The sequence below is a fragment of the Myxine glutinosa genome, chromosome 8 (genome assembly GCF_964187855.1).
Source record: "Myxine glutinosa chromosome 8, kmMyxGlut1.1, whole genome shotgun sequence".
In the NCBI taxonomy this organism is placed as follows: Eukaryota; Metazoa; Chordata; class Myxini; order Myxiniformes; family Myxinidae; genus Myxine; species Myxine glutinosa.
The window spans coordinates 82,186,625-82,212,723 of NC_136268.1; the positions used below are offsets into that span (position 1 = coordinate 82,186,625).

Below are 26,099 nucleotides of genomic sequence, written 5' to 3' on the forward strand. Positions count from 1 at the left end.
CAATGATTCTGAAAGCTTTGGTTTCAACAGCGTGAAGCTGAGCTAGGTGTGAGGCAGGAGTGCCGGCCCAGAGGGGAGAACAGTATTCCATTGACCTGCGGATGAAAGCCTTGTATATGGTGAGGAGCTCAGGTGTGCCAAGGAACGACTTCGCACGACGGAGGATGCCCAGTTGGCGACTGGCTTTGGAGGCCAGTTTGGAAATGTGGTTTTCCCAAGAAAGATCATGGCAGATAGTGAGACCCAAAAGCTTGAGCGACAGAACTTCTTGGAGAGGATTGTTGAGAAAGTAGATGGGAGGGTTTTCCAGTCGGTCTTTTCGGAGAGACATAGTAAGAATGTGGGATTTCTCAGGATTTGTGGGATTTGTCACTTCCATTCTTAATTTTAGAGAAGAGATAAAAATCTGACGGATCCAAGTCAGGGCTGGTGATCCTTTGTGGCGGTACTCCATTGACCCTCTTTTGCCCTCAGGACCATACTGGTGGACCCAATGCTCATCTCCAGTCCTCTCCAGTCATCTTATCTCTAGTCAGTCATCCAAACTCTCATCTCCAGCGCTTCATGCTTCACAGTGCTGATGTTGTGCTGCCCCTCCGCCATCCTTACCAACAGAGCGCTGAGACATCTTGTTTCAGAATTATTAAACTTCACACCCAGTGATGGGAAGAACGAAAGTGCAGACTACGCCTCATTTCATTCGAATATCTTTACCTGTTTTGGAGAACAAGAATAGGAGGCATTACTTTTCAACATGCCCAACTCAACTTTCAACACATGGGTACATTAACATAAGATCACACTTGCCACGTGTTTAGGATTTCAAGTTCTGAGATAATAAATAAGATGCTTTATGGAAATATCCAATTATGATTTGTGCTCTTCTCCATTGTGTCAGAACCCCAAGCTACAACAAAGCTCCAAACCAGGACAAGCACTGGATTCTTCGTCATGTAGGACTCATGCTGCCTATCCACATGGACTTCACTAACGCTCTTCATCGACGACGCCTGCAGACCCTCTTGTCTGTTGACGATTCAGTTTATCGGGTATGCATCGGCACCTTTTGTTCCTCGTTTTACAACATTAGAATGTGCAATGATGCAGACATTACAGGACCTTTAAAATCGCTCCACTTCTTCCGTGTAATGGCAGATTTGCAGGGAGCTGGAACGTGCAGGTGAGTTGGAAAATACATATGTGGTGTACACGTCGGACCATGGGTACCACCTGGGCCAGTTTGGTTTGGTGAAGGGCAAGTCCATGCCCTACGAATTTGACATCCGTGTTCCTCTCTATGTGCGAGGTCCTGGAGTGCTGCCTGGATCTGTGTAAGAATGGGATGGGAGGGAGAGCTAAGGAAATTCCAGGGAGTGGAGGGTTGATGTTTGATGAGGAATATGTTGAGATTTAGGAACTAGAATGATAGAAGTGGTGGATGACTTTAAAGTATTGACATTTTGTGAACCTTCCTTAGTTGGACCAGTCTTCCAAGATGAGATTACAACTGGGAAACCTCAGTGAATGGAAATGCAGAGGGGACAGGAAGGTGGCATAGGGGGAATGCATAAATAGGTCAGGTAATGAATGGGTCTTGAAACCCTAAAAAGTTGGGGTAAGGGTGTATTTTATAATGGACATTATAAAAAACATTGTGTATAATTGTATAATCTAGTTGCACTAATGCAATTGCTGCATATTCACATTTTGGAAATGGAGGGACACTTCGAGTTTGAAAGATCTAAGGGGAATGGCGGCACTTGTACATAAAACGCATGCAGGATGAGGACGTTAGTCGCACCCATCAGTGTACTTTGACACGAGTTTTCCAGACATTAGTAGACAATGTACAAATCAACTCGGTGTTGAGAAATTGAACATGAGATTGAAGCAACATATGAGGGACATACCGAGATGGCAATGACAACCAAGTTTGAGCGAAGAATAATAATAATTGTAAAGCTGAAAATACTATTGATCCTCCGGTATCTTAAAATAAAAGTTTTTGAGGATAATCTGAAAAAAAGCAAAATGGTACTATTTCATCACTTGAGGAAGGGCACACCTTTACTCATGCATTAACTACATGTGCGATGGGGCAAGTGGGTTCTAATATTGATGGTTCTTTTCGTTCAAACCTTGTGTTCCGACTGGCAGAGTTCCACAGATCGCTCTCAACATTGATCTGGCACCTACGCTCCTCGACATGGCTGGCCTGGATGTTCCATCAGATATGGATGGCCGTTCTTTGCTCAGCCTGCTGAAATCACAAGCTCACCGTGGAGAGTGAGAATGTCGCACCAGACAACATGAGCAAACTGAAAGAATAATTTATGCAACTTCAGTTGAACACCCTTCCATGTTTGTTTTCACCATTTTGCACTACTTCAAACTTGATTTTTCTGCTCAAGTAATAGGGAGGGAATTTAATGGCATATAATATTTGGAGCCCCCTGGTGTCGGTTAAACTACCGCTGGCAAGGTGACGGAAACCCGACATTGCAGTCTCTTTTCCTTGCATGATTTTTTTACGGCATAGCCCATCGGGCAGAGCCGTATAGAACAATGTTTGTCCGTATGTATGTATGTATGTATGTATGTATGTATGTATGTATGTATGTATGTATGTATGTATATATGTATGTATGTCCCTTCAAACGTACACCAATCAGAGCTGAGAATCTGGTCACATGACAGGGTGATGCGATTACGTCTGATGTCATTACGGCGGTGCTGTGACTGACTCTCCACGCATCGCCATGTTGATTTATATGCCGAACATATTGTCGAACCTGTCATATATCACAATCGCCATGCTCTACCTTTACATTTTTCATTCAGTGTGAAACACAAAAAAACCGATTGTTAAAATGACCATCAAATATCGAAAGCATCAGCGTTATGTCTCTTCCAACAATACGGTATGTATAAACTTGGTCCTGGCTCAAACCTTGTGGTTGTTGTTCAATGTGAGCCGTTTGGCCAGGCCCGGTGTTCAACTGAAGGTGATTTGGGCAGGAATTTGTGATGTAGCCAGGGTGCCAGGGATAACTCGCTCGCTCCTTGAGAAAATACACTATGCAAGGATTTTTAACGCCCATCAATGAATGTTAGCATACGGAACACTGAGCTTAACGTCGAGTCAAGGAATGGCTCAGTTTGTGATGCAACACAATTTCTAACTGGATGGTATTCATAGAATACTTACCCTGCGCAGTCAACTTGTTGTGAGCCAACTCTTCTGTTTTTGAACATGTTTTTTCTTTGATCCAATATGGCTGCCAGACCACGTGAGCAATGACATCATAAATTTATATTCTCTAATATAATTGTTGCATAGATCACGCCCAATACATTTCAAACTGATCAGACTAAGCGTCCCTGTCAAATTATGACGTCATAATTATGGCATAAATTACGTCATCGTTAACAGCACCTATTCCCCATATGGAGTTCTTTACAATGAGCCATGCATCGATATTTTCCATGCAGCGGTTTTGGAGATATAGAGGTGCAACATTTTTTTTGTTTTTTCCAAGATGGCGCCTGTACCACATGACCTGTGACGTTATGATTATCATTAAAATATTCTACATGAGGAGGCACTCCTATGGTGAAAATTTTGTGCCCATCAGACGAACAGTTGCTGAGAAAAAAAATTCACAATGATCGGATGTGTTGTACTTGTCGAATTATGACGTTGAAGGAGCTGCGCTCCAACGCGAGTCGAAAGAAGTGACCCGACCAAAGACGGAATTCGTCCGAGTTGCTTTATTGAAACAAAACAGCTCAGGTATTCTGACCAAAAGCCCGTTTATCGGGCAGCAATATATATACACATTTATGTCGGGAAGTTTGCCCGGCAAAAGCTATACCGGGCATGCCCGGGTATCAAGGGCGAGCCTTGGAAAGGCGAGTCTGGACCTGCCCGGGCGTGTTTGGCTGCGGCCTGGCAAGTCGAGGCTGGGCGTGCCCGGGCGCTCTGGACGAGCACTGGAAAGGCGAGAGCGAGCATGCCCGGACGCTCTGGGCGAGCCCTGGAAAGGCGATAGCGGGCATGCCCGGACGCTCTGGGCGAGCCCTGGAAAGGCGATAGCGGGCATGCCCAGACGCTCTGGGCGAGCCCTGGAAAGGCGAGAGCGGGCATGCCCGGGAAAGACGAGACCGGGCGTGCCCGGGAGGTTCGGGCGTGCCCGGGAACAGTGAGTCCGGGCATGCCCGGGAGAGGCGCGTCTGGCCGTGTTCTGGCCGGTGCAAGGCGATTGTGTGCATCCAGCGGTAACCGCTACAACGTCATATCGAAGGCACAGATGACATCATCATTAACATATCTTCTTCCACAAGGGGAGTACTTGACAATGAGCCATGTTTAATTTTTTTCCATGGAGCAGTTTCGGAGATATGGAGGTGCAACTTTTTTCGATTTTTTTCCAAGATGGCGTCTGTACCACGTGACACATGACGTTATAATTATAAATAAATTCCACAGGAGGAGCTGCACATATTTTGAAAATTTCGTGTCCATCGGTCTAACAGTTGCAGAGGAATTTTTGTTTTATTCGTACTGATCAGATCAAGCGTTGTACTTGTCGAATTATGACGTCATAATTAAGCCACCGATGACATCACCATCAACATATCTTATTCCCCATGGTGAGTACTTGACAAGGAGCCATCTTTCATTTTTTTCGATTGAGTGGTTTGGGAGATATAGAGGTGGAACGTCTTTCCAAGATGTTGTCTGTACCCTGTGACCTATGACGTCATAATTATGAATAAAAACATTCTACAGGCGGAGGCGCTTCTATGGTAAAATTTCGTGTCAATCGGACCAACGGGTGCCGAGAAAATGAATTTTTAAAATGCAGACACGTACGGCACATGTACGCACATGAATGCTTAACCCCTTATTTTCGCTTCGCGAACGCAGGGTAATGACATTTGGTAGTCTTCCCTTGTTACTACAACCACCACAGAAGGTGGATGGAGGTTTTGTTTTCACCCCTGTTTGTATGTTTGTGTTCCCGTCTGTCTGTGAGCAGTATATCTCAAAACGTTAGAAGGATTCAGTCAACACTTGGGTGACATGTTGCATGTGCGACAAGGATGAATTGATTTTATTTTGGCGAAGATCCGGATACTCTAATTTTTAGTGATTCTTCACCATTGAGTGATAGGGCCAAAATCTATATATAGCACGATATATCAAAACATTATCGACGGATTCGGACGAAATTTGGTGTACAGGTTGGGTGTGTAACAAGGACGTATTGATTAGATTCGGGTGAAGATCCGGATCCGGATACTATAATTTTAAAAGTAATTCTTCACCATTGAGAGATAGGGCTACCAACGATATCTAGCACGATATCTAAAAAAGTTATGAATGGTTTCTGACAAACATTTGTGGATGGGTTGGCTAGGTGACAAGAGCAAGCCGATTTGATTTTAGTTAAGGTCTGGATGCAGATCCGGCCTTGGGATATAAACCGTAAACAGTTCAGCCTGGTGGAGGTCTTATGTGCTCTACTGAGTGTTGGTCTAGTTTCATGTATGCTGCCATTTGGGTTTTATATCCACTCCCGTGACTACTTGACTCTGTCATGTCAAATTTGTGATTCTATCACACAATCTCTCTTATCATGGCTCTCATGCTTTTCTTATTTTATACTTATCCCTTATCAAATCTTAAAAATAAATAAAAAATCCCAAAATTTTGAAGAATTTTACACAAATATTACTATTTCATTATTACTTCCTTCATTATTCTTTATCCTTTTCCTTAATACATTACTATTAAAATAAATTTGCTTCTTTGATTGAAAGTGTCTAAATGTCATAAAAAAGATTGATCTCCCTTTTCTCTTCGACAATAATATCTCACACCTTGAACTCTTCGTCTTAAGATCAACTTATTATACTTCAACTTCTTCATGTTCTTCTACTTCTTTTTCTCCATCTTTGTGTTCTTCTACTTCTTCTACTTCTACTTCTACTTTTTTATATATACTTAGTCAAGTACTACATCTTCTAAGTACTATAATATCTTCTTCTTCTTCTTCTGTCTGTGAGCCCCCTGCTTCTTCTTCTTCTTGATGATCTTCATGACCTTTCTTTCATCTGGCATGCTTGCAAGTCTGCACTCCATGTGACGTTGGCCAAATCTTATAGCCCTACTTTCCTTTATGATTTTGATGACCCTTATTTCTGTCCGGGTCATGATGTCTGTCTTTGTCTGACAGAATTGGGAAACCACAAGATAAATCCGTCCTGTAGAGAATGACAGCTTACCGCTGTTAACTCTTCCTTGTCTGTACCCCACAGGCATCCCACCATCCCCGCCACATGTCCCCCACATGTCCTACAGCCCCCACCTGGTATATGCAGTTGCCTTAAATTGTTAGAGCCTAAACCAAAAATCGAGAACCTTATACAATTAATGCAAATACATTGAATAGAAAAGGAGCTTTAAACATTGATGTTTTGCCACCAAAGAATAGGTGAAAACCCTGAATGAAAATTGCTCACTTGAACTAAATTTGACAAAACCAATGCTAAAGAAATATTCGATAAGGGAGATGAGCGGTGGATTTCTACCATTTCTCATTCTTTTATTTGGTGGTCCAAGTGCAGCAGGGTTCTCAAAGGTGGGGTTTTTGGTTGTACATAACACTGCATGTGGGTGCAAAAATGTGGTTTTAAAATATGTAAATGTGTTTAATAATACTACTTACTGATTAAAAAATAATCGCTTTTTCAGACCTACTTCTCATAGAGTTACCTAACAAAGACCAAGGTTGGTCATGGTGTTGCATTCCTCAAACATTTAATAAGGCCTCAAACAAGTCTGTAATCTCATCCCAAGCTTTGGTGAGAAATGTGTGTTTGTTTTGAAGCTCCAAAAGGATTTCCTCGACAAATTAAACATAGCCTCATCCCCTCTTTGCTGGGCAAGATTAGCATGCATACATCATTCAACTTATAGCTTGTGCAGTGCATGTATTAAAAAGCAGAACAAAAACAATTCTCGCCTCAACACTGAGTCTAGAATGTCATCGACTTGGAGATATAAATCACAACGACTTCTGGGATATCACTAAAATTTTGAAATTTGGGATATCACTAAAAAACAGACATTAAGTAAATAATTCAAAACATTTCGACACATTTAAATTCCATCAAGGTATGAGCATGGGTGTGGGAAGTGGGGGTGCTGAGGGTACTGCAGCATCCCCTGCTTTTTGGCAATTTCCACCTGAATCTTTAATATCGCTAGATATATCGATATTATATAATAGATATATATCGAAATAATATAATAATATCGATATTATCGATATAATATCGATATATATCGCTAGATATATTCGGATGTTTATATGAATCGTTTAAAATAAAAAAAACTTCAATTTCTGATATTTTTCCTTTTCATTTGGGCTTCCCAATTGGAGCCCCGCCCATAGGGCGGGTACCGTTGCCAGTTAGATATAAATTAGATATAAATCATTAGATACATATAAATTATCCTGTCTGTTTAGTTCAATGGGGTACAAGTACAGCATATAGTATGACATTGTACTATACACTGCACAGTCACGTGAAAAAGTAAGTACACCCCATGTAAAGTTTTGACTTTTACAACATATTTCAACATACAGCTATTTGATCTTCATTTCAACAATATTGATAGATAAAGGTGATATAATATAACAAATATCATGAAACATTTACATTTTGTAGTCCATTGCATAATTTAAATAAACATAAATGCAAATTTCGCATGTGGAAAAAGTAAGTACACCCCTACATTTATCACTACTTCAAATACTTAAAATTAGAATCAGGTGCACCAGCTCAGGTGCAAATGATTAGAACATCGTTAGTGAGGATCTTGGAGGAACCTGTCTTATTTAAACCTCAGACATTTAGTTTGGTTTGCTCTTTGTTGTGGAAGTGTGCGGTGTCACCATGCCTAGATCAAAAGAGCTCTCTGAGGCCTTCAGGAAGAAGGTTATCGATGCATACGAGTCTGGGAAGGGATTTAAAAAGATCTTCAAACAATTTGAAATCAATCATTCGACTGTCCGGAAGATCATCTACAAGTGGAGAAGATTCCAAACAACTGCCAACGTGTTCAGGCCAAGCCGCCCCAGCAAGTTCACCCCGAGAGCAGACCGCAAGAGGCTGAAAGAGGTCTCTAAGAACTCCAGAATGTCATCACGGGACCTCCAGGTAGCTCTTGCCAATGTTGATGTTGAAGTGCACGAGTCTACCATTAGAAAGCGGCTGCACAAATTTGATCTACATGGGAGGTGTGCCAGGCGGTAACCTTTGCTGTCCAGAAAGAACATCAGGGCAAGACTAAAGTTTGCCAATGAACACCGAGGCAAAGACCAGCACTTCTGGAACAATGTGATCTGGACAGATGAGTCAAAGGTAGAGCTATTTGGCCACAGTACCAGAAGACATGTTTGGCGAAAACCAAAGACAGCATTTGACCACAAGAACCTGATACCAACTGCAAAGCATGGTGGTGGAAATATTATGGTTTGGGGCAGCTTTGCTGCATCAGGGCCTGGGCAACTCACCATCATAGAATCCACTATGAATTCTTCATTGTACCAGAGGGTGCTTGAGGATAATGTGACAACATCTGTCAGAAAGTTGAGGCTCAACCGAAGGTTGACCTTGCAACATGACAATGACCCTAAACATACCAGTAAATCCACCAAGGAATGGCTGAAAATAAAGAAATGGAGGGTTCTTGAATGGCCAAGTCAAAGCTCGGATCTAAATCCCATTGAGATGTTGTGGGGGGATTCGAAACGAGCTGTGCATGCAAGAAACCCCTCAAACATCGCACAGCTGAAATAATTCTGCATGGAGGAGTGGGCAAAAACTTCTCCCAGTCGATGTCAGAGACTGGTAGACAGTTATAAGAAACACCTACTTGAGGTTGTTTCTGCCAAAGGGGGCAATACCACCTATTAGAGCCAAGGGTGTATGGTATTTACTTTTTCCACATGTGAATTTTGCATTTATGTTTATTTAAGTTATACAATGGACTACAAAATGTAAATGTTTCATGATATTTGTTATATTATATCACCTTTATCTATCAATATTGTTGAAATGAAGATCAAATAGCTGTATGTTGAAATATTTAGAAAAAGTCAAAACTTTACATGGGGTGTACTTACTTTTTCACATGACTGTATATATATGTGTATATATACAGTTGTGGCCATTTCTTCCAGAAAATTGTTGAAAGTATAAAATCTGTTGGCATCCACATATGTATTTCTTTGGTTTGCAGTGAAACAAAACAAAAAAAGCTGAAAAAATTACGAAATATTAGCTTATTCCACACAGAAATCACAAAATGGCCCGGACAATATTATTGACACCTTTTAGAAGTTGTTAGAAATAATTAGATTTCAAGCAGTTGATTGGCCTTTACTTTGGAATTGAACTCACCTGTGGTGAGTTGCAGGTGCTTGCAATATAAAAAATCACTCATTCAACCAGTTTGAAGGGAGAAAAGGAGTTATTCTGCTGTTTTGTGACTGTGTGTACCGCAATGAGCATGGAGAAAAGAAAGAAAACTAGAGAATTGTCTGAGTAGGTCAGACACAAGATTGTAGCCCAGCATGGACAATCTCAAGGCTACAAGTCCATCTCCAGAGACCTTGATGTACCTGTGTCCACCATACGCAATGTTATGAGGAAGTTTAAGGTCCACGGCACTGCAGCAAACCTCACTGGACGTGGCCGCAAGAGAAAACTTGATCGAAGATTGCAGCGAATAATTGTTTGAAAGGTGGAGAAAGCACCTTGAGCAACTGTCAAACAGATTCAAGCTGACATTCAGATACAAGGTATGACAATTTCAACTCACACCATCCGCCGCCAACTTAATAAAAGGGGGTTCTATGGTAGGAGACCCAGGAGGACCCCATTGCTGAGAGAGACAGAGACAGAGACATAAGAAAGCCCAACTGGAGTTTGCCAAAACACACCTGAACAAGTCAAATTCCTTTTGGGAGAAAGTCCTGTGGACAGATGAGACCAAATTAGAGCTTTTTGGTAAAGCACATCATCTCTATGTTTACAGAAAACAAAATGAAGCCTTCAAAGAAAAGAACACCTTCCCTATAGTCAAACACTGAGGAGGTTCAGTGATGTTTTGGGGTTGCATTGCTGCTTCTGGCACTGTGTGCTTTGAATGTGTGCATGGCATTATGAAATCAAGAGATTACCAAGGCATTTTGGAGCGCAATGTTCAACACATCGTCAGAAACCTGGGTCTCCGTCGAAGGTCGTGGGTCGTGGGTCTTGCAGCACGACAATGACCCCAAACACTTCAAAAAGCATCCAGGAATGGTTCAAGACAAAACGCTGGACTGTTCTGAAGTGGCCAGCAATGAGTCCAGATCTAAATCCCATTCTGAGGGGGGAGATCTGAAAACAGCAGTTGGGAGAAGGCACCCTTCAAATCTGGGAGAACTGGAGCAGTTTGCACAAGAAGAGTGGGCCAAACTGCCAGTAGAGAGATGTAGGAAGCTCATTCATGGCTACAGGAAGCGCTTGACTGCAGTTATTTTGTTCAAAGGCTGTGCTACCAAATATTAAGTCGAGGGTGTCAATAATTTTATCAATGCTATTTCTTTTTATTTTCTGATTTAAAAGGATATATTCAGTTCTGAATCAAAAACAAAGGTTCTGTAATATTACAGTGAAATAAAGAATTGTGGAGACAAAATACTTTCGTCAATTTCAACGTATTTTTAGAGAAAATTGTGAGTTATTTGAAAAAAGTGCAAGGGCGCCAATATTTGTTGCCACGACTGTACATACACACATGCACATACATATAAACGCACATATACATACACACATGCACAGATATATATTCTTCATCTACTACTTTTTTTATATATACATAGTCGAGGCATAATGGAGGCTTCATAAATCAGTTAAAGGAAAAAGAGGAAATGGAAAAATACAGCCTCCATTCGTTTTGAGGACTTTCAGGCACCCCACTGAAGAGGGGTTGTTGCTTATTTAACTAAACAAGAACGTATTCAAATAGTCTTTAAATAGATTTTTGGGGATATCTTTTTGGAAAATTTTGGGAGAAATATATTTTTTATGTCATGTTTTTATTTAAGAAAAATGTGTTTTTAATATGAAAGTTGTATCATTATATTGTCTTATGGAGGTCAAACCGCTAAGTAGTTCAATAATGGTTGAAAGGTGAAGTGGTTTAATAATAGTTAAAAGGTTTAAGTGGTGCAAAAGGTCATGTACCGATAATCTTCAGCTGGCATCTGAATTATTACTTTTCAGGTCCATATAATAAGGGACTACAGGTTAAGGAGTAGGGCCTTTGTTCCTCGCATCTCCGGTGTATGGCACGACGATTCTGAGGTTGTTAACCTACTCGTCCTTCTAGGTCTTCAAGCAGGCAGTCCACCACTGCCTCGTGTCACGTCATCCGCGATGATCTTTCAATGAACCCTTCTTCAACCAAAGCCTCCAGCTGGCTGGTTTCCTGCCCTCCCGCCTCTTTTTTCCTCTTCCATAATTCCTTTGCCTGTTGTGCCCAGTTGTTGCCATACTGCTCCACTGTCAATTAAACCTTCCTGTTCACTCATCTTCACTCTTGCAATAAAAAATATTAAGTGGCTTGTTAATGGAGAATAAAATATCAAGTGGTCTAAGTGATAAGTGGTCTGAAAGATCAATTTAATCATGAGGTTTATAACGGCCAAGTGGTCCAGAATTCTCATTTCTCTACTACTGTCCACCAACGACCAGTCCTGTCAGACAGTGCCTCCAACGTAAGGTTCTTAAGATATTTATTTACTAACTATATAAACTCGGCTGAAAAGATAAATATACATATAAAAAAGGTTTGTGTTTTTTGGTCTGTTGTGAGCATCTCGTTCGGAGAACGTTTCGAACACTGTGTGTGTGGTCCACTTTAACTTGCAAACTATATATATACGAGTGGGGTCACCCGTGGGAATCCCACGGACATGGACGTGTGTGACATTTGGACATCTTGATTTAGATGCTGCACATTAGATTTTACAAAATGGTTACTGGGAATTCATCAGATCCACAAATGGTGTAATGAACACAATTTATTTATTTCACATAATATGTGCTCCTCACTCCTCTCCACCTGACACTCTCCTCTCCACCCTCACGCCTCTCCAATCCCACTCCTCCTCACACTCTCTTCCAATACCTCCTCACACTCCTCTCCAATCCCTCACACTCCTCTCCAATTCCTCACACTCCCCTCCAATCGCTACTCACCCCTCTCCACTCTCCAATCACCCCTCACTCTCCTCTCTAATCGCTCCTCACTCTCCTCCAATCGCTCCACACTCTCCTCTCCAATCCAATGGGTCCTGCAGCACGATCGGCGCGTTGGGCAGCCGCCGTTCCTTCGCGGCCCTGCTCCAAACTGCCGTCCAGGCCCCAAGCGGCTGTTGAGTGTTGTTGCTGCTGTGGACGCTGCTGCTGGCGAGCAAGGCGACGAATAGCAGGCTTTGTGCTTTCCTGGATGATCTCCTTTGAACAAGAATCGCTGCTGGATGATCTCTTCTCTTGGACAAGAATCGCTGCTGGATGATCTCCCTTCTCTCTCTTGGACCTTACAACTCCGCAGCTTTCCTCTGACGACTCAGCCCTTTTCATGGACCTCACCACGCAGCTCAGCCCTGGACCTTACAACCCAGCTCTCTTTGCATCTCTCTCTTGGACCCTTTTGACTCAGCTCTCCTCTGACGACCCAGCTCTTTTCTTTGCACCTCACCACGCAGCTCAGCCCTGGTCACTCTTGCTCGCGCGCTTTTATAGCGCCTCCGGCGATTAAGCCGCCGGCCTTCAGGACACGCCCATCGGTGTGCTCACCTCGGCCATGGTTGGTCGCATGACCCTCTGGCTCCGCCCTTGATGACGACGGGCGGGCACGCCTTTCTTCCCCAACCCGAGCACATGTTTAATGGCGGCAATTGTAGTTGGCAATGCGAATGGCAATTGACGAAAGGGGAAATGGAGGTTTTGGGAATGGGAATGAAGGATGAAGGGAATCTTTCTTTTTCACTTGGTGCAATGGAGTGTCATTCTAATGGAAGACAAGGCCTTACCCTAAAACACATAATAAAGATATAAGCTACTGAACAAGGGTATTATAGTGTCCTTCAATGGAACGTTTATTGGAATTAACTACCGGGACGCCCTTTTAACCTTTACACAACACTGGAGGCAGGAGGGGCCAGACTCAAACAATGTTACACAGCAATTTACCACAATACCACAATGGTTACTGGGAATTCCCCAAATTCCCCAAAATTCCCCAGAATTCCCCAAAATTTGACCCCAAAAAAATTCATCCCAACTCTCTCTTCCTCATATGTGGTGATTTCAACTGTCATCATGCCAGTTGGCTGGGTGTGGGTACCTCTCTCACCAGCCATGGCTCCTCAGCAAAGGACTTCTGCGACTCACTGGGACTGACACAATCTGTCAATTTCCCGACCCGGATCTCAGTCAACGGAACATCTTCTCTTCTGGACTTGGTTATGACTAACTTCCCTGAAAATGTCTGCTGCTCTTCTTCTGCTCCGATCGGATCATCTGATCATGTCCTTGTTAAAGTGGACATCTCTCTGTCCATCCTCAGGGAGCCTGCTCAGCGTCGACGAGTCTGGCATTTCACTCAGGCCAACTGGCACGGTCTTCAAGCAGCCATCAATCATCTGGACTGGTCTCCCATCTCTACCACCTCTGACATCAACTCATCCTGGGAATTCTTCCAAAGTAAATTGCTCTCTCTCATGCACAGATTTATCCCATCTCGTCTTCAGTTGTCATACCCTTCCTCCCGTCCATGGTACACGGAATCTTGTGGTGAGGCTGTTGCCCAGAAACAACTTGCCTTCGTCTCCTGGAAAGCAAATCCAACGGAAGGAAATCTCATTTCCTTTCACAAAGCCCGAAACAAGTGTGTGTCCACCCTCAGGAGAGCCAGGAAACAATATCTCTCCATTCTCAAGACCAAACTCTCTTATCTGTCTCCCTCTTCCAAATCCTGGTGGCGTCTGGTCAAATCCGTTTCTGGTGTTTGTTCCCCCTCCATCCCCTCCCTTACCTCAAACGGCTACACAGCTGACTCCGCACGTGAAAAAGCTGAATGCCTCAACTCTGTGTTTGCCTCTAAATCTTGTGTCCCAAACCCATCCCTCTCTGTACCCACCATATCCAGTCGTACCCTGCTGCTCCTGGACTCCGTGTCCTTTCCTCCTGACAAGGTGGAAAAGTTTCTGTCAACCCTCGACTCTGATTCTGCAACTGGACCCGACGGCATCAGCCCACGGGTCCTAAAATCCTGCTCTGCTGCTCTATCTCACCCTCTTTCTGTTCTCTTCACCCTCTCTTTTACTCAAGGTCAACTGCCATCTGCTTGGAAATCAGCCAACATCACCGCTTTGCACAAAAAAGGTGCAAAAACAGATCCTAGCAACTACAGACCAATCAGCCTTCTCCCAATTATCAGCAAAGTCATGGAATCCATCATTGCTTCGGATATGAAATCTTTCCTCTTCTCCAATGGCTTGATCTCTGATCATCAATTTGGTTTCAGACCAGGTCACTCTACTCTGGACATGCTGCTTCTGCTGTCTCAACAATGGATGGAGGTCCTCAATGCCAAACAGGAAATTAGAGCTGTCTCCCTCGACATATCACGTGCCTTCGACACGGTCTGGCACCCCGCTCTGCTCACCAAACTCTCCTCCTTTGGTATCCATGGAAATCTCCACACATGGCTGGCGGACTTCCTCTCTAGTCGTCGTCAACGTGTGGCCCTGAATGGGTTTCTCTCATCTCCTCTTCCTGTTCAGGCTGGAGTTCCCCAAGGCAGTGTTCTGGGCCCCGTGCTTTTTCTGGTCTTCATCAATGATCTCTCTGACTCTCTCGAAAATCCTCTCTATCTCTTTGCTGATGACTCCACTCTCTGCCGCTCCATTCCTCTTCCCTCAGATCGGCAGTCTGCTGCCTCCTCACTCTCTGACGACCTGGACAAAATCACAGACTGGTCAAAAAAGTGGAACATGTCTTTCAATCCTGACAAATCTCACACTCTTACTATGTCTCTCCGAAAAGATCGACTGGACAACCCTCCCATCTACTTTCTCAACAATCCTCTCCAAGAAGTTCTGTCACTCAAGATTTTGGGTCTCACTATCTGCCATGATCTTTCTTGGGAAAACCACATTTCCAAGCTGGCCTCCAAAGCCAGTCGCCGACTGGGCATCCTCCGTCGTGCGAAGTCCTTCCTCGGCACACCTGAGCTCCTCACCACATACAAGGCTTTCATCCGCAGCTCAATGGAATACTGTTCTCCCCTATGGGCCGGTGCTCCTGCCTCACACCTAGCTCGGCTTCACGCTGTTGAAACCAAAGCTTTCAGAATTATTGGAATCTCCCGCGATGAAGCTATCTCTGAGGGCCTTTCACTCACTCACCGCAGGCAGGTAGGTGGTCTTTCTGTCTTCTACCGACTCCTCTCCGGCCTTGCACCCCCAGCTCTCTCTGTGCTCTGTCCCCCAAATATTCCTACAGGTCGCACAAGATCTGCCAGCAACCCTCTGATGGTTAAACTGCCGAAATCTCGGCTCTCTGCTCACCTTCACTCTTTCATTCCTCTTTTCTCCCGCCTCTGGAACAAACTCCCTCACTCCCTTCAATCCCACTCCTCCCTCCAGGTCTTTAAAACAGCTGTTCACCACCATCTCTTATTTTCCCCCATCCAAAACCTTGATCTTTTCTACCCCCGCTAATTCACCCCAGATCCTCCTTGTTTGAAATTCCAACTTCTTTCCTGGAAGTCCTGGCAGTGTCCATATGTTTTATACCTCTCCCACCGCCCCCTTCCCACGCCCCCCCCCCAAAGCCCTCGCCCTCTCTCAGATCTCTCGATGTCTCCATGTCTCTCGGTCCCTGCTCTCAAATGTTGTGTTTGTGTCCTTCCCCCTCTCTCCCCATCTTGTCTACCGCTCCCTATGTTATATGTTTTATGTGTCGGTTTGTCTTTCTGTGTGATTATTGTTCGCTCTTTCACGAGCCTCGATCTTGTATACAAAAAAAATAAAAAAAAATAAAAAATACAACACAATAAAAAAAATACAATCCTCATATCCGCAACAATATATATATATATAAAGTACTCTTTCTAACCACTGATTGACTGAATGACTGACTGAATGATAGTAATGTTCGGTACCTTCCGGGTGTCGTAGAAACCTGAAATTTGGCATGCCGATGAACATCGAAGCTGATACACCAGGAAAAAAAAATCACAGAACCGTCGGAAAGCGTCCGTAAATTAAAATTTACTTTAAAAAACCGTAAACGCATCCGTTAAATTAATTAATAAATAAACCCTAACTGATAAGTCGCAGCAGGTCGGGGATGCTTGCCGATAATCATAAAGCTTCTATTCATTATGTATCTACGTACGAAGCATGGTTTGTTGTTGCTTACACAATGTAATGTGTCGGCATACTGCACAAGTGTATATATATATATATATATATATATATATATATATATATATATATATATAATATATATATTATATATATGTATATATATATTATATATATATATATATATATATTATATATATATATATATATATATATATATATATACGTATATATATATATATATAATTTATATATATATATATATATATATATGTATATATATATATATACACATACATACATACACACATACATACATATATATCAGTGTTCCTAAATTCTTTCCTATTTTGGTTTGCACCATCTTGTATCCCAACTCAGAGAATTATGAATTGCTCTGTCTTCTTTCAGGTATCTTCCCACTGTAGATTAACCCTGAAAAATGTTGCGACTTGTGAAAAATGTCTGAAAAAAGTGTGAATTGTGAACATGGACTGACATTGAATATCAGACATTCTGACAGGCACCTCTAGCTGGAAATGTACTGACATTTCCATATTGGTGCACATATGGAAATGTACTGACATGTCAATAAAAACTCGGAGTTGGCTACAAGATAGGGCAAACTGCATGATTGTACTGTATGTCCATTATTATTATTATTTTAGTTTACTTTCAAAATATTAAAGATATGACTTAGAGACGCCCTGTATGTGTGTGTAATCGTTTGGTCGTTAATGAAACTGATTATGTAATATTTTGGCCAAAGACTGTGACCTAAGGCTATTCGAGATGGTCAGGCCAGCCACAACAAAGTCGAGATCTAGATGAAACGTTAAAGATTTCTTTCCTGGGTAATTTTCTTTCCCATGTAACCTTGGATTTCTACAATTGGGCTTTGCCTTGAGAAGATTCAATATGTGTGGTTTACCTGACACGATTGCCTCTGTAATGTATGGTTCGTGCAGTCCTTGTTTCCTTGGGTTTATTGCAACGCACGCTCACTTTCCATTTCCTGGCACCAGTAGGATACCATAGGATTCTCTCCAACCACACTGCGGTCATCATTCCCTCTTGATCCAACCATAATGCAAACAGGTTAAACGCTGCTCATAAAGCGGAAACATGGTTTATACAGTCTAACCGCAACATTTCTGTAAAGGAAGGAGGGCCTGGGAGGCTCCACGTTGCCTGTCAAGTAGCAGAAATCACGAAATGTAAAGGCCTGTGGAGCAGGAGGCCCATTTGCAGACATTATACACTCTGTACTATATGGCCGAGAGGGAGGCCCAGGCCCCCTGCTTCTCTATCTCAAAAGGCTAACCTTTGTTCTTAATTTTCTGTATTTCCATGAGTGGCTAGACCTTTCTCTACATCATGACAATGTACATGACGACACATATGGGACTTCTGGTAAAGCGACTTGTAGGAAAAAGTGGATTAAAATAGCACAGAGGGGATTTGGGTTGTTAGCGTGGGAGCACAGCTGGATTTAACCCATGGGCTAATAAGGCCCTCATGTTTTCTGGGCCCTCAAATTTTCGAATCTCATTTTTGTTTTACATTTTGCGCATTGATGATTGATCGACTAGTATGTCTAATAAACGAAGCCAAATTGTTTTATTGGAGTTTTTGCCAATCTCCTTTCTTCGAAGTTAGTTTTTAAATTGATCATTTGTAAGCAATGAACTTGCTTCAATATTTGGCTATGTTCTTCCTTCCATCCGTTCATCCATCCGACAAAAATGAAGAAGAGCCGTTCTAACCAATCGTGTAATTCTGGAGGGTTGTGAAGGGTAATACTAAAGGGTTGTAAAGGGTAAATCTACAGGATAAAATCTAAAGTGTAATTCTAGAGGGTTCTAAAGGGTAATTCTAATGGGTTGTAAAGGGTAACTCTAATGGGTTCTAAAGGATAATTCTAAAGGGTAATTCTAAAGGGTAATTCTATAGGGTTCTAAAGGGTAATTCTAAAGGATAATTTTAGAAGGTTCTAAAGGGTAATTATAATGGGTTCTAAAGTGTAACTAATGGGTTCTAAAGGGTAATTCTGAAGGATAATTATAAAGGTTAATTCTAAAGGGTAATTATATAGGGTTCTAAAGGGTAATTATGAAGGGTAATTTGAGAGGGTTCCATAGGATAATTTTAGAAGGTTCTAAAGGGTAATTCTAAAGGGGTTCAAGGAGTAATTATAAAGGGTTCCAAAGAGTAATTCTAATGAGTTTCGTTCGTTTCTATGCTTTATCTATTTCATATTAAAATGCCAAACTATATTGCTTCCTTCGGACATGGGTGCGATTTTTCTTATGCAATATGTTGTACCAACTTCAGCCCTTCCCTCCTATTAGCCTGCGGCCCCTCATTGCCTTAATCCAGGCCTGGTTGGGAGGAAGGGAGGAAACGCACCATCTGAACGGAGAACAGGAGATTTACAATGGCAGGTGGTCAGACTAAGAGGCAATGCTGTCTCTGTTACTGTAACATGCTTATGGACTGTAATAATACTCAGAAAACGGACGATTTGTACAAGTTGAAGAACAAAAAGTTTAACCACCCACCTCTTTGATATATAATCACTCGCTTATAGTGTCAACATGAATATGGGACCCTTACATTCCTTCCTCTGCGTATAAATAATAATCAAAGCATCGGTTTTTTTTTGTGGTGGACTGGGGTTAAGCACCGCACTTTATATTCCTGTCTATATATTTACATACCTCACTCACTTTATTAAAGAGCCCTTGTAAATAATAAGTTCTTTATTTCACATTTATTGTTTACAGATGTATACTTTTTACCTAGCTTGCAACGCCTTTTAAAATTATTATTATTATTATTATTATTTTTTGTATACAAGATCGAGGCTCGTGTGAGATAACATTAATCACACACAAAAAAAACGGACACAAAGCATACAATAAAGGGAGCGGAGACGAGATGGGGAGAGAGAGGGAAGCACACAAGTACAACAGCAGAGAACAGGGACATCAGGAGACCCATGGGAGGGAGAAGGCTTGGGGGGAAGAGGCATGGGAAGGGGGGTGGGGGGGTGGAGAGGTATAAAACACATGGACACTGCTCAGACTTCCAGGAAAGAAGTCGGTATTTCAAAAAAGTGGATCTGGGGTGAATTTACGGGGGTAGAAAAGATCAAGGTTTTGGATAGAGGAAGACAAGAGATTGTGGTGAACAGCTGTTTTAAAGACCTGGAGGGAAGAGTGGGATTGAAGAGAGTGAGGGAGTTTGGTCTAGAGGTGGGAGTAAAGAGGAATGAAAGAGTGAAGGTGAGCAGAGAGCCGAGATTTCGGCAGTTTCACCAGAAGAGGGTTGCTGGCAGATCTTGTGCGACCTGTAGGAATATTTGAGGGACAGAGCACAGAGAGAGCTGGGGGAGCAAGGCCAGAGAGGAGTCGGTAGAAGACAGAAAGACCACCAACCTGCCTGCAGTGAGAGAGTGAAAGGCCCTCACAATCAGCTTCATCGCGGGAGATTCCAATGATTCTGAATGCTTTGGTTTCAACAGCGTGAAGCCGAGCTAAGTGTGAGGCAGGAGCACCGGCCCAGAGGGGAGAGCAGTATTCCATTGAGCTGCGGATGAAAGCCTTGTATGTGGTGAGGAGCTCAGTTGTGCCAAGGAAGGAATTCGCATGACGGAGGATGCCCAGTCGGCGACTGGCTTTGGAGGCCAGCTTGGAAATGTGGTTTTCCCAGGAAAGATTATGGCAGATAGAACATGGCATGGCAGACCTAACACTCTAAAAACCACATCCTCTTCGAAGTGGTGCTTCTACAATAACCACATAAAGCATTAAATGGCAAATTAACCATCATTGGGTTGTTAACGATCCTAATCTTGTTAAAGTTGTAAATTCTTGCCACATTGTGAAAACATTTGTGTTGAACTTGTAATGATGTTTATTTTCATGATTATCAATGAAAATCTTGAAATGTGCTCCATTCGTCAGGTTCACTATGTCAATAAATTATATTTCGTTCAAAATCATGGTAGATGAGCAAACCTATACATTTTTGGAAAGGTTATAGCATAAGGAAACTAAAAATCAATGTTTACATTTGCAGAGATACCTGTATGGCGGCCATTTTGGATTTTAAAAATGGCCACTGTAAAATACATATTTTGTTCTATTTCTGCCTCTAATTACCCTAAAAACTTTTTAAAATATACTAAACCTATATTTTCAGGGACAAGGAATCCAATGAAAGTATCAAATTAGTGCTATGGGGAATGGTAAGACACGAATCAAAGGTTTTGAATTGCAAAATACTGTCTTTATATTCGCGATAAGTTGCATAATCAAATACTTGTTATCATTTTGTACAGGCAGTTAATAACATCAAAATGTGTCACAATAATTCATATCACCAAACATACACAGGCAGTCAGCAAAATCATATATACACATGCAGTCGGTATAACTTCACATCTACACAGGCAGTCAATGACAAAATATACACAGGCAGTCAATGGCATCAAACATACACGATTACAGAATATGCCATTTAGAGTTCGTCATCACTGTCCTGTGTGTCGTATCCGACAATATAGTCCGCATCGTTTTCACAGTCCGTTCGACACAAGCAAAGGTCGGTCAAATTGATTGGCAAATCGAATTGGTCGAATGGTCGATCGAATCGAATTCGATGAATCGAATCGAATCGAATCGATCGAATTGGTCGAATGGTCGAATGGTCGATCGAAACGATTGGTCGAATGGTCGAATGGTCGAATTGGTCGAATGGAATTGGTCGAATTGGTCGAATTGGTCAAATCGAATTGGTCGGAATTGGCAAATGTAAACATTGATTTTCAGATTTTCCATGTAATAACGTTTCCAAAAATGTATAGGTTTGCTCATCTACCATGATTTTGAACGAAAAAACATAGTGAACCTGACTACATGAGCTAGAATTTGAAGTTGTGTTGTTATTTACTTTATTGGATGACAAACGTTATACGGACTGTACATATAAAGCATGTGATTAACACGAATTTTGAATTTTTTTGTGTTTGTTTTTTTCTGTATGCATCTCCAGCAGGAAGATGATAATATGGAGAGATAGTTTCCTTGTTGAGAAAGGGTAAGTGTGTTTTATCTTTCAGAACAACCACAAAAGTGTTTAATTACCTGATCTATGGTGATGATATGGTGATCCAAGGTTAGTGGAGGATCTTGTGTTGATATCATCTGGGGAGTTCAAAAGGTTATCGGAATGTTGGCCTACTTGCAAATTGCAATAGTTCAAGAAATGCCAAATTTTTATTTTTCAATATACGAGTATATACTGTGGGGCTGGCAGGATATCTTAGATGTACGTGCACTTGTCTCTCGGCCGTCTAGCCTGGCTTTGACTGCCGACCTAGCTATAAATCCCGACCTATCCTCCCTTTATATGAGGGATCGTTTCTCTGTATGCAGCTTTAACATGGGGACTGAAAATACGTTTCGAGGCTTCTACTGGACAAAATCGGCTGCAAATTTCAGCAGTAAATGCTTTGTACGTTGTGGTAATATGTTCCAAATTTCAGCAACGTCTGTTTCCGCATTATTGACTTTTATTAAGTATGAGTATACTTCTCCAACCCCCCCCCCCCCTCTTCCCACACCTCCTCCCCTCCAGCCCTCTCCCTCCCACAGATCTCCCAATGTCCCTGTTCTCAAATGTTGTGCTTGTGTGCTTCCCATTCTCTCCCCATATTACCGCTCCCCTCATTATATGTTTTATGTGTCCGTTTGTTTTTTCTTTGTGATTAATGTTAGTTCTTTCACGAGCCTCGATCTTGTATACAAAAAAAAAATGTGTTGGCGCTCATATATCAAAGGCCATGCATTGAAACTAGCTGAAACTTGGAATATATATCGGCCAATAGATCTAATTAAAGACACACACACATACACATACCATTCAGGATTAGAAGTGATAAGTGATTGGACCCCTGGCTGGTATCCTTTGTGTTTAGTCCTTGCATATATTGTATGTGCTTGAATATAATTACAAAGTTTGTAAACTAATGGAAATCCACAATGTAGTGAATTCATGAAACTCTTTAAAGTGTTTTAAAGTGTCAAGTTGCTTCTTGAAATTTGAAATCAGAGCTGCTAATAACATTTATAGTTTACCATGAATATTATTTTGTACAATGAGTAAATTCTGCAAAGAGTTTGTGACAGATAAAATATTTTAGGAAACAGACATCACTGGCCAAATGGTCTAATATCTGTGCTGGAATTCAACAAATTGTTATTTGTGAAAAATGCAAGGATGCTTTGTCTACACAGGAGGTTAAGGAAAAAGTACCTGGAGTCCAAATCCGAGACACTTGCAACGCATCCCGTGCCAAGCATGACTCTCCAACAAGCCATCTGCCTGCGGGGCAAGCACTGGAGGCCATGCGTCCGGCGAGATCAGGTTCAGAACATATATATGTGAAAAAGGCCTGCGTAATGCAGAAGCAATATTCCTGCTTCCTGTTTAATAATTAGTGCATACAAAATCCCTGAATTGCTCCAAATGTCTTACTCACAGCAATGGCACTGCAAGACCAGCCCAACAGGCCGTGTGCAGCTGCACAGGTGCATTGACTTTCAAAAGAGCGGGCACTCGCAGAGGCGTGCGCGGAGAGCAGTTGAGCGTGGATCACGATGCTGCTCTTGCTCTCAGGAGGATGACCAGATGAGAATGGCTCATCGTTTCAGGATGACTCGCAGCCTGCGGCTTCTGGACCGTGATATCGGTGAGTGAAAGAAACTGAGGGATTCTGGTCATATGGATGGCCGGTAGAATTAGTGTCTTTACCTGGGAAAAAGGTCCTGTTCAAATAATTTCGTGCATTTGCAGCTACACTTTGACAGGGTTGGTCACCACATTGAATGCTATAATGTCACAAGCAGCCAGTGTGAAAATCTATACCATAAGAGAGGTGTGTGTCTGTGGCTGCGTGTCTTCATGCGTGTGTATCGCCATTTTTCTCAGAGATGACCAAACAGATCTTCGTCAAACTTTGAGGTTCATCAGTGAGTGCCGGGGAGCGTTTTACGCAAAAAACGTTTTTGAAAAATCTGGAAAAAAATTAGGATTTTGTTGGATTAAAAAAATCGCTCTGAATTACCTAAGCCTTTGTGAAAGGTAGTATTCTGATCCCCGACCCCACACCTCAGTTGGTGTAGGGAAGTATTTTAGGCCCCCACAAGAAATAATTGATTTCTTAAAAATGCCAACAGGATCAGATCTGCACTGGGAAAAGCCGGGTACCCCAGCCAGTGTACAATAAGAAAAAAGACGAGCAGTAACGTAATATTTTTTATCAAATAAAATCTGTTTTTATTGGAGTGCCATTACCTGGTGCTAAACATAATAAAAGGGAAGAAAAAAAAAAATCGGCCAAGGCCAAGCAAAGAGAGGTCGAGGCTGTTTATTTCTGATACGTGAAACACCCTGCAACCCATGCCTACAGTACACAGACTTTTTTGTAATGTCGGCCACATTTTCCATCCGAGCATCATTTAACTTTGTTTAAACGTTCTCAATGGATAGGCACTCCCATGTTGAACGTTTCATCTCAATCCTTGATCTTTACAAATTTGTCAATCCTTGAACAAAACCTTGATCTTTTCTACCCCCGTTAATTCACCCCAGATATACTTTCTTGAAAATCCGACTTCTTTCCTGGAAGTCCGAGCAGTGTCCATGTGTTTTATCCTCTCCCACCCCCCCCCCCCCCTTCCCGTGCCTCCTCCCCCCAAGCCCTCTCCCTCCCACAGATCTCCCGATGTCCCCGCTCTCAAATGTTGTACTTGTGTGCTTCCCTCTCTCTCCCCATATTGTCTCCCGCTCCCTTTATCTTATGTTTTATGTGTCGGCTTGTCTTTTTGTGATTAATGTTAGCTCTTACACGAGTCTCGATCTTGTACACAAAAAAAAAAAAAAAATCGCTCCAGTAGTTGTGGAGAAAACAAATTTAAAAGCAAAGGTGAAAAGGTGAGGACGGAAGAAAAAGAAAAGAAAAGAGGGCCTCGGCCAATGTTTCACAACATGGTCAAGGATTGTTGTGGATGCTTATTACTCATTTTGGAACTTGAGATAAAAAGTGAAACTAAAGATAGAAGACTGTAAGATGTAACAGATGTGCTACAGTAACTCAAATCACATCAACCTTCAAAAACAGACATGCACCTTTTCCCCTTTGAACAATGTACAGGTACCCAAACAACAGGTACCCAAACATCTAAAGCAGCAGGTACCCAAACATCTAATCAGTGAATGAACAATAACAACAAAAGATATTCTAAACAACAAGCTTGTATTCTTCAGAACGACTTTACAGAGAATAGCAGCAATGTCGCACACCTTCACCTACCTACAGACTCGTCGTCTCGAGCACCTTTGTGATCTCTTAGATTCTTAGACCAACACATCACAACCTATCCACAGCTATCTTCATCCTTAGACCAACAACCTTTAGTGCTCATAAACAATTATTACCTGTTACCGAAGGACATTGTGTGGAATCGATGCCTCAACCTGTTTAGGCCAAAGACGGTCGAACCCGTAATTAAGAGCCTCCTCTATTTTATTTTGTCTTTTTTTTGGCAGTGAGCATTGCTGAAATAAAAGGTGCAACCGTAACAATTTTCTCATTCAGCTCTGAACTCCCCCCCATCCTCATATCCAGGTTCGGAGGGACCTTCTTTTGCGGAAGAAGGATCTGGTGATGGCAGTTTCTTGATGGCGGCTGCGGTGAGATCTGTTCAGTATCGAGTTCCTACTGTCACCCAGCTCACTTCCCGGTGTGTGATATGTTGTGATGAAAGCCTGACCTTTATATTGTTGGTGTGGTTGCTCAGTAGTGTGTGATTGCTGGAAGGTGTTGTGTTGATAATGTGATGCTATTTCAGGTTCTCTTTAAGGTTAAGTGGAATAAACATTGTAACTCTGGTCTCTGGTTCATCCTGACAAGGGATTTGAGTGTCGCCAATTGACGTTTCAGTCGTTCCCTTCATGTTTCATTTTCAGGAAATAAATCTGAGGATAAAAGATGAAACACCATAGTACAAGTCAAATAGAAAGTTAAATATATAATGACATGAGTACCCCCACCGTTACATTTTTCTTCATGTGATGGGCGTTTTTTGTTTTTTTTCTTCCCTTTTTTTGTATACAAGATCGAGGCTCGTGTAAGAGATAACATTAATGACAAAAAAAAAAAAACGACACATAAGACGTAATAAAGGAAGAGGGAGACAAGATGGGGAGAGAGGGGGAAGCACACAAGTACAACATTTGACAGCAGGGACATCGGGAGATCTGTGGGAGGGAGTGGGCTTGGGGGGAGGCGGCGTGGGAAGGGGTGGGGGGGGGGGTGGGAGACGTAAAAAAACACACGGACACTGCTAGGACTTCCAGGAAAGAAGTCGGTATTTCAGAAAAGTGGATCTGGGGTGAATTAACGGGGGTAGAAAAGATCAAGGTTTTGGATGGGGGAAGATAAGAGATGGTGGTGAACAGCTGTTTTAAAGACCTGGAGGGAGGAGAGGGATTGAAGAGAGTGAGGGAGTTTGTTTCAGAGGTGGG

General features: G+C 42.2%; 1 protein-coding gene across 1 annotated transcript in view; it reads left to right on the forward strand.

The window, feature by feature from the left end:
• Positions 1 to 26,099, forward strand: part of LOC137432639 (extracellular sulfatase Sulf-2) — a 95,843-nt gene that overhangs the window by 28,542 nt on the left and 41,202 nt on the right. The window contains exons 6-12 of the mRNA XM_068124725.2: positions 899 to 1,049; positions 1,156 to 1,331; positions 2,158 to 2,286; positions 21,564 to 21,608; positions 22,808 to 22,937; positions 23,055 to 23,262; positions 25,201 to 25,315. Coding sequence (XP_067980826.2) covers positions 899 to 1,049; positions 1,156 to 1,331; positions 2,158 to 2,286; positions 21,564 to 21,608; positions 22,808 to 22,937; positions 23,055 to 23,262; positions 25,201 to 25,315 — 954 coding nt within the window. The remainder of the gene's footprint in view (positions 1 to 898; positions 1,050 to 1,155; positions 1,332 to 2,157; positions 2,287 to 21,563; positions 21,609 to 22,807; positions 22,938 to 23,054; positions 23,263 to 25,200; positions 25,316 to 26,099) is intronic.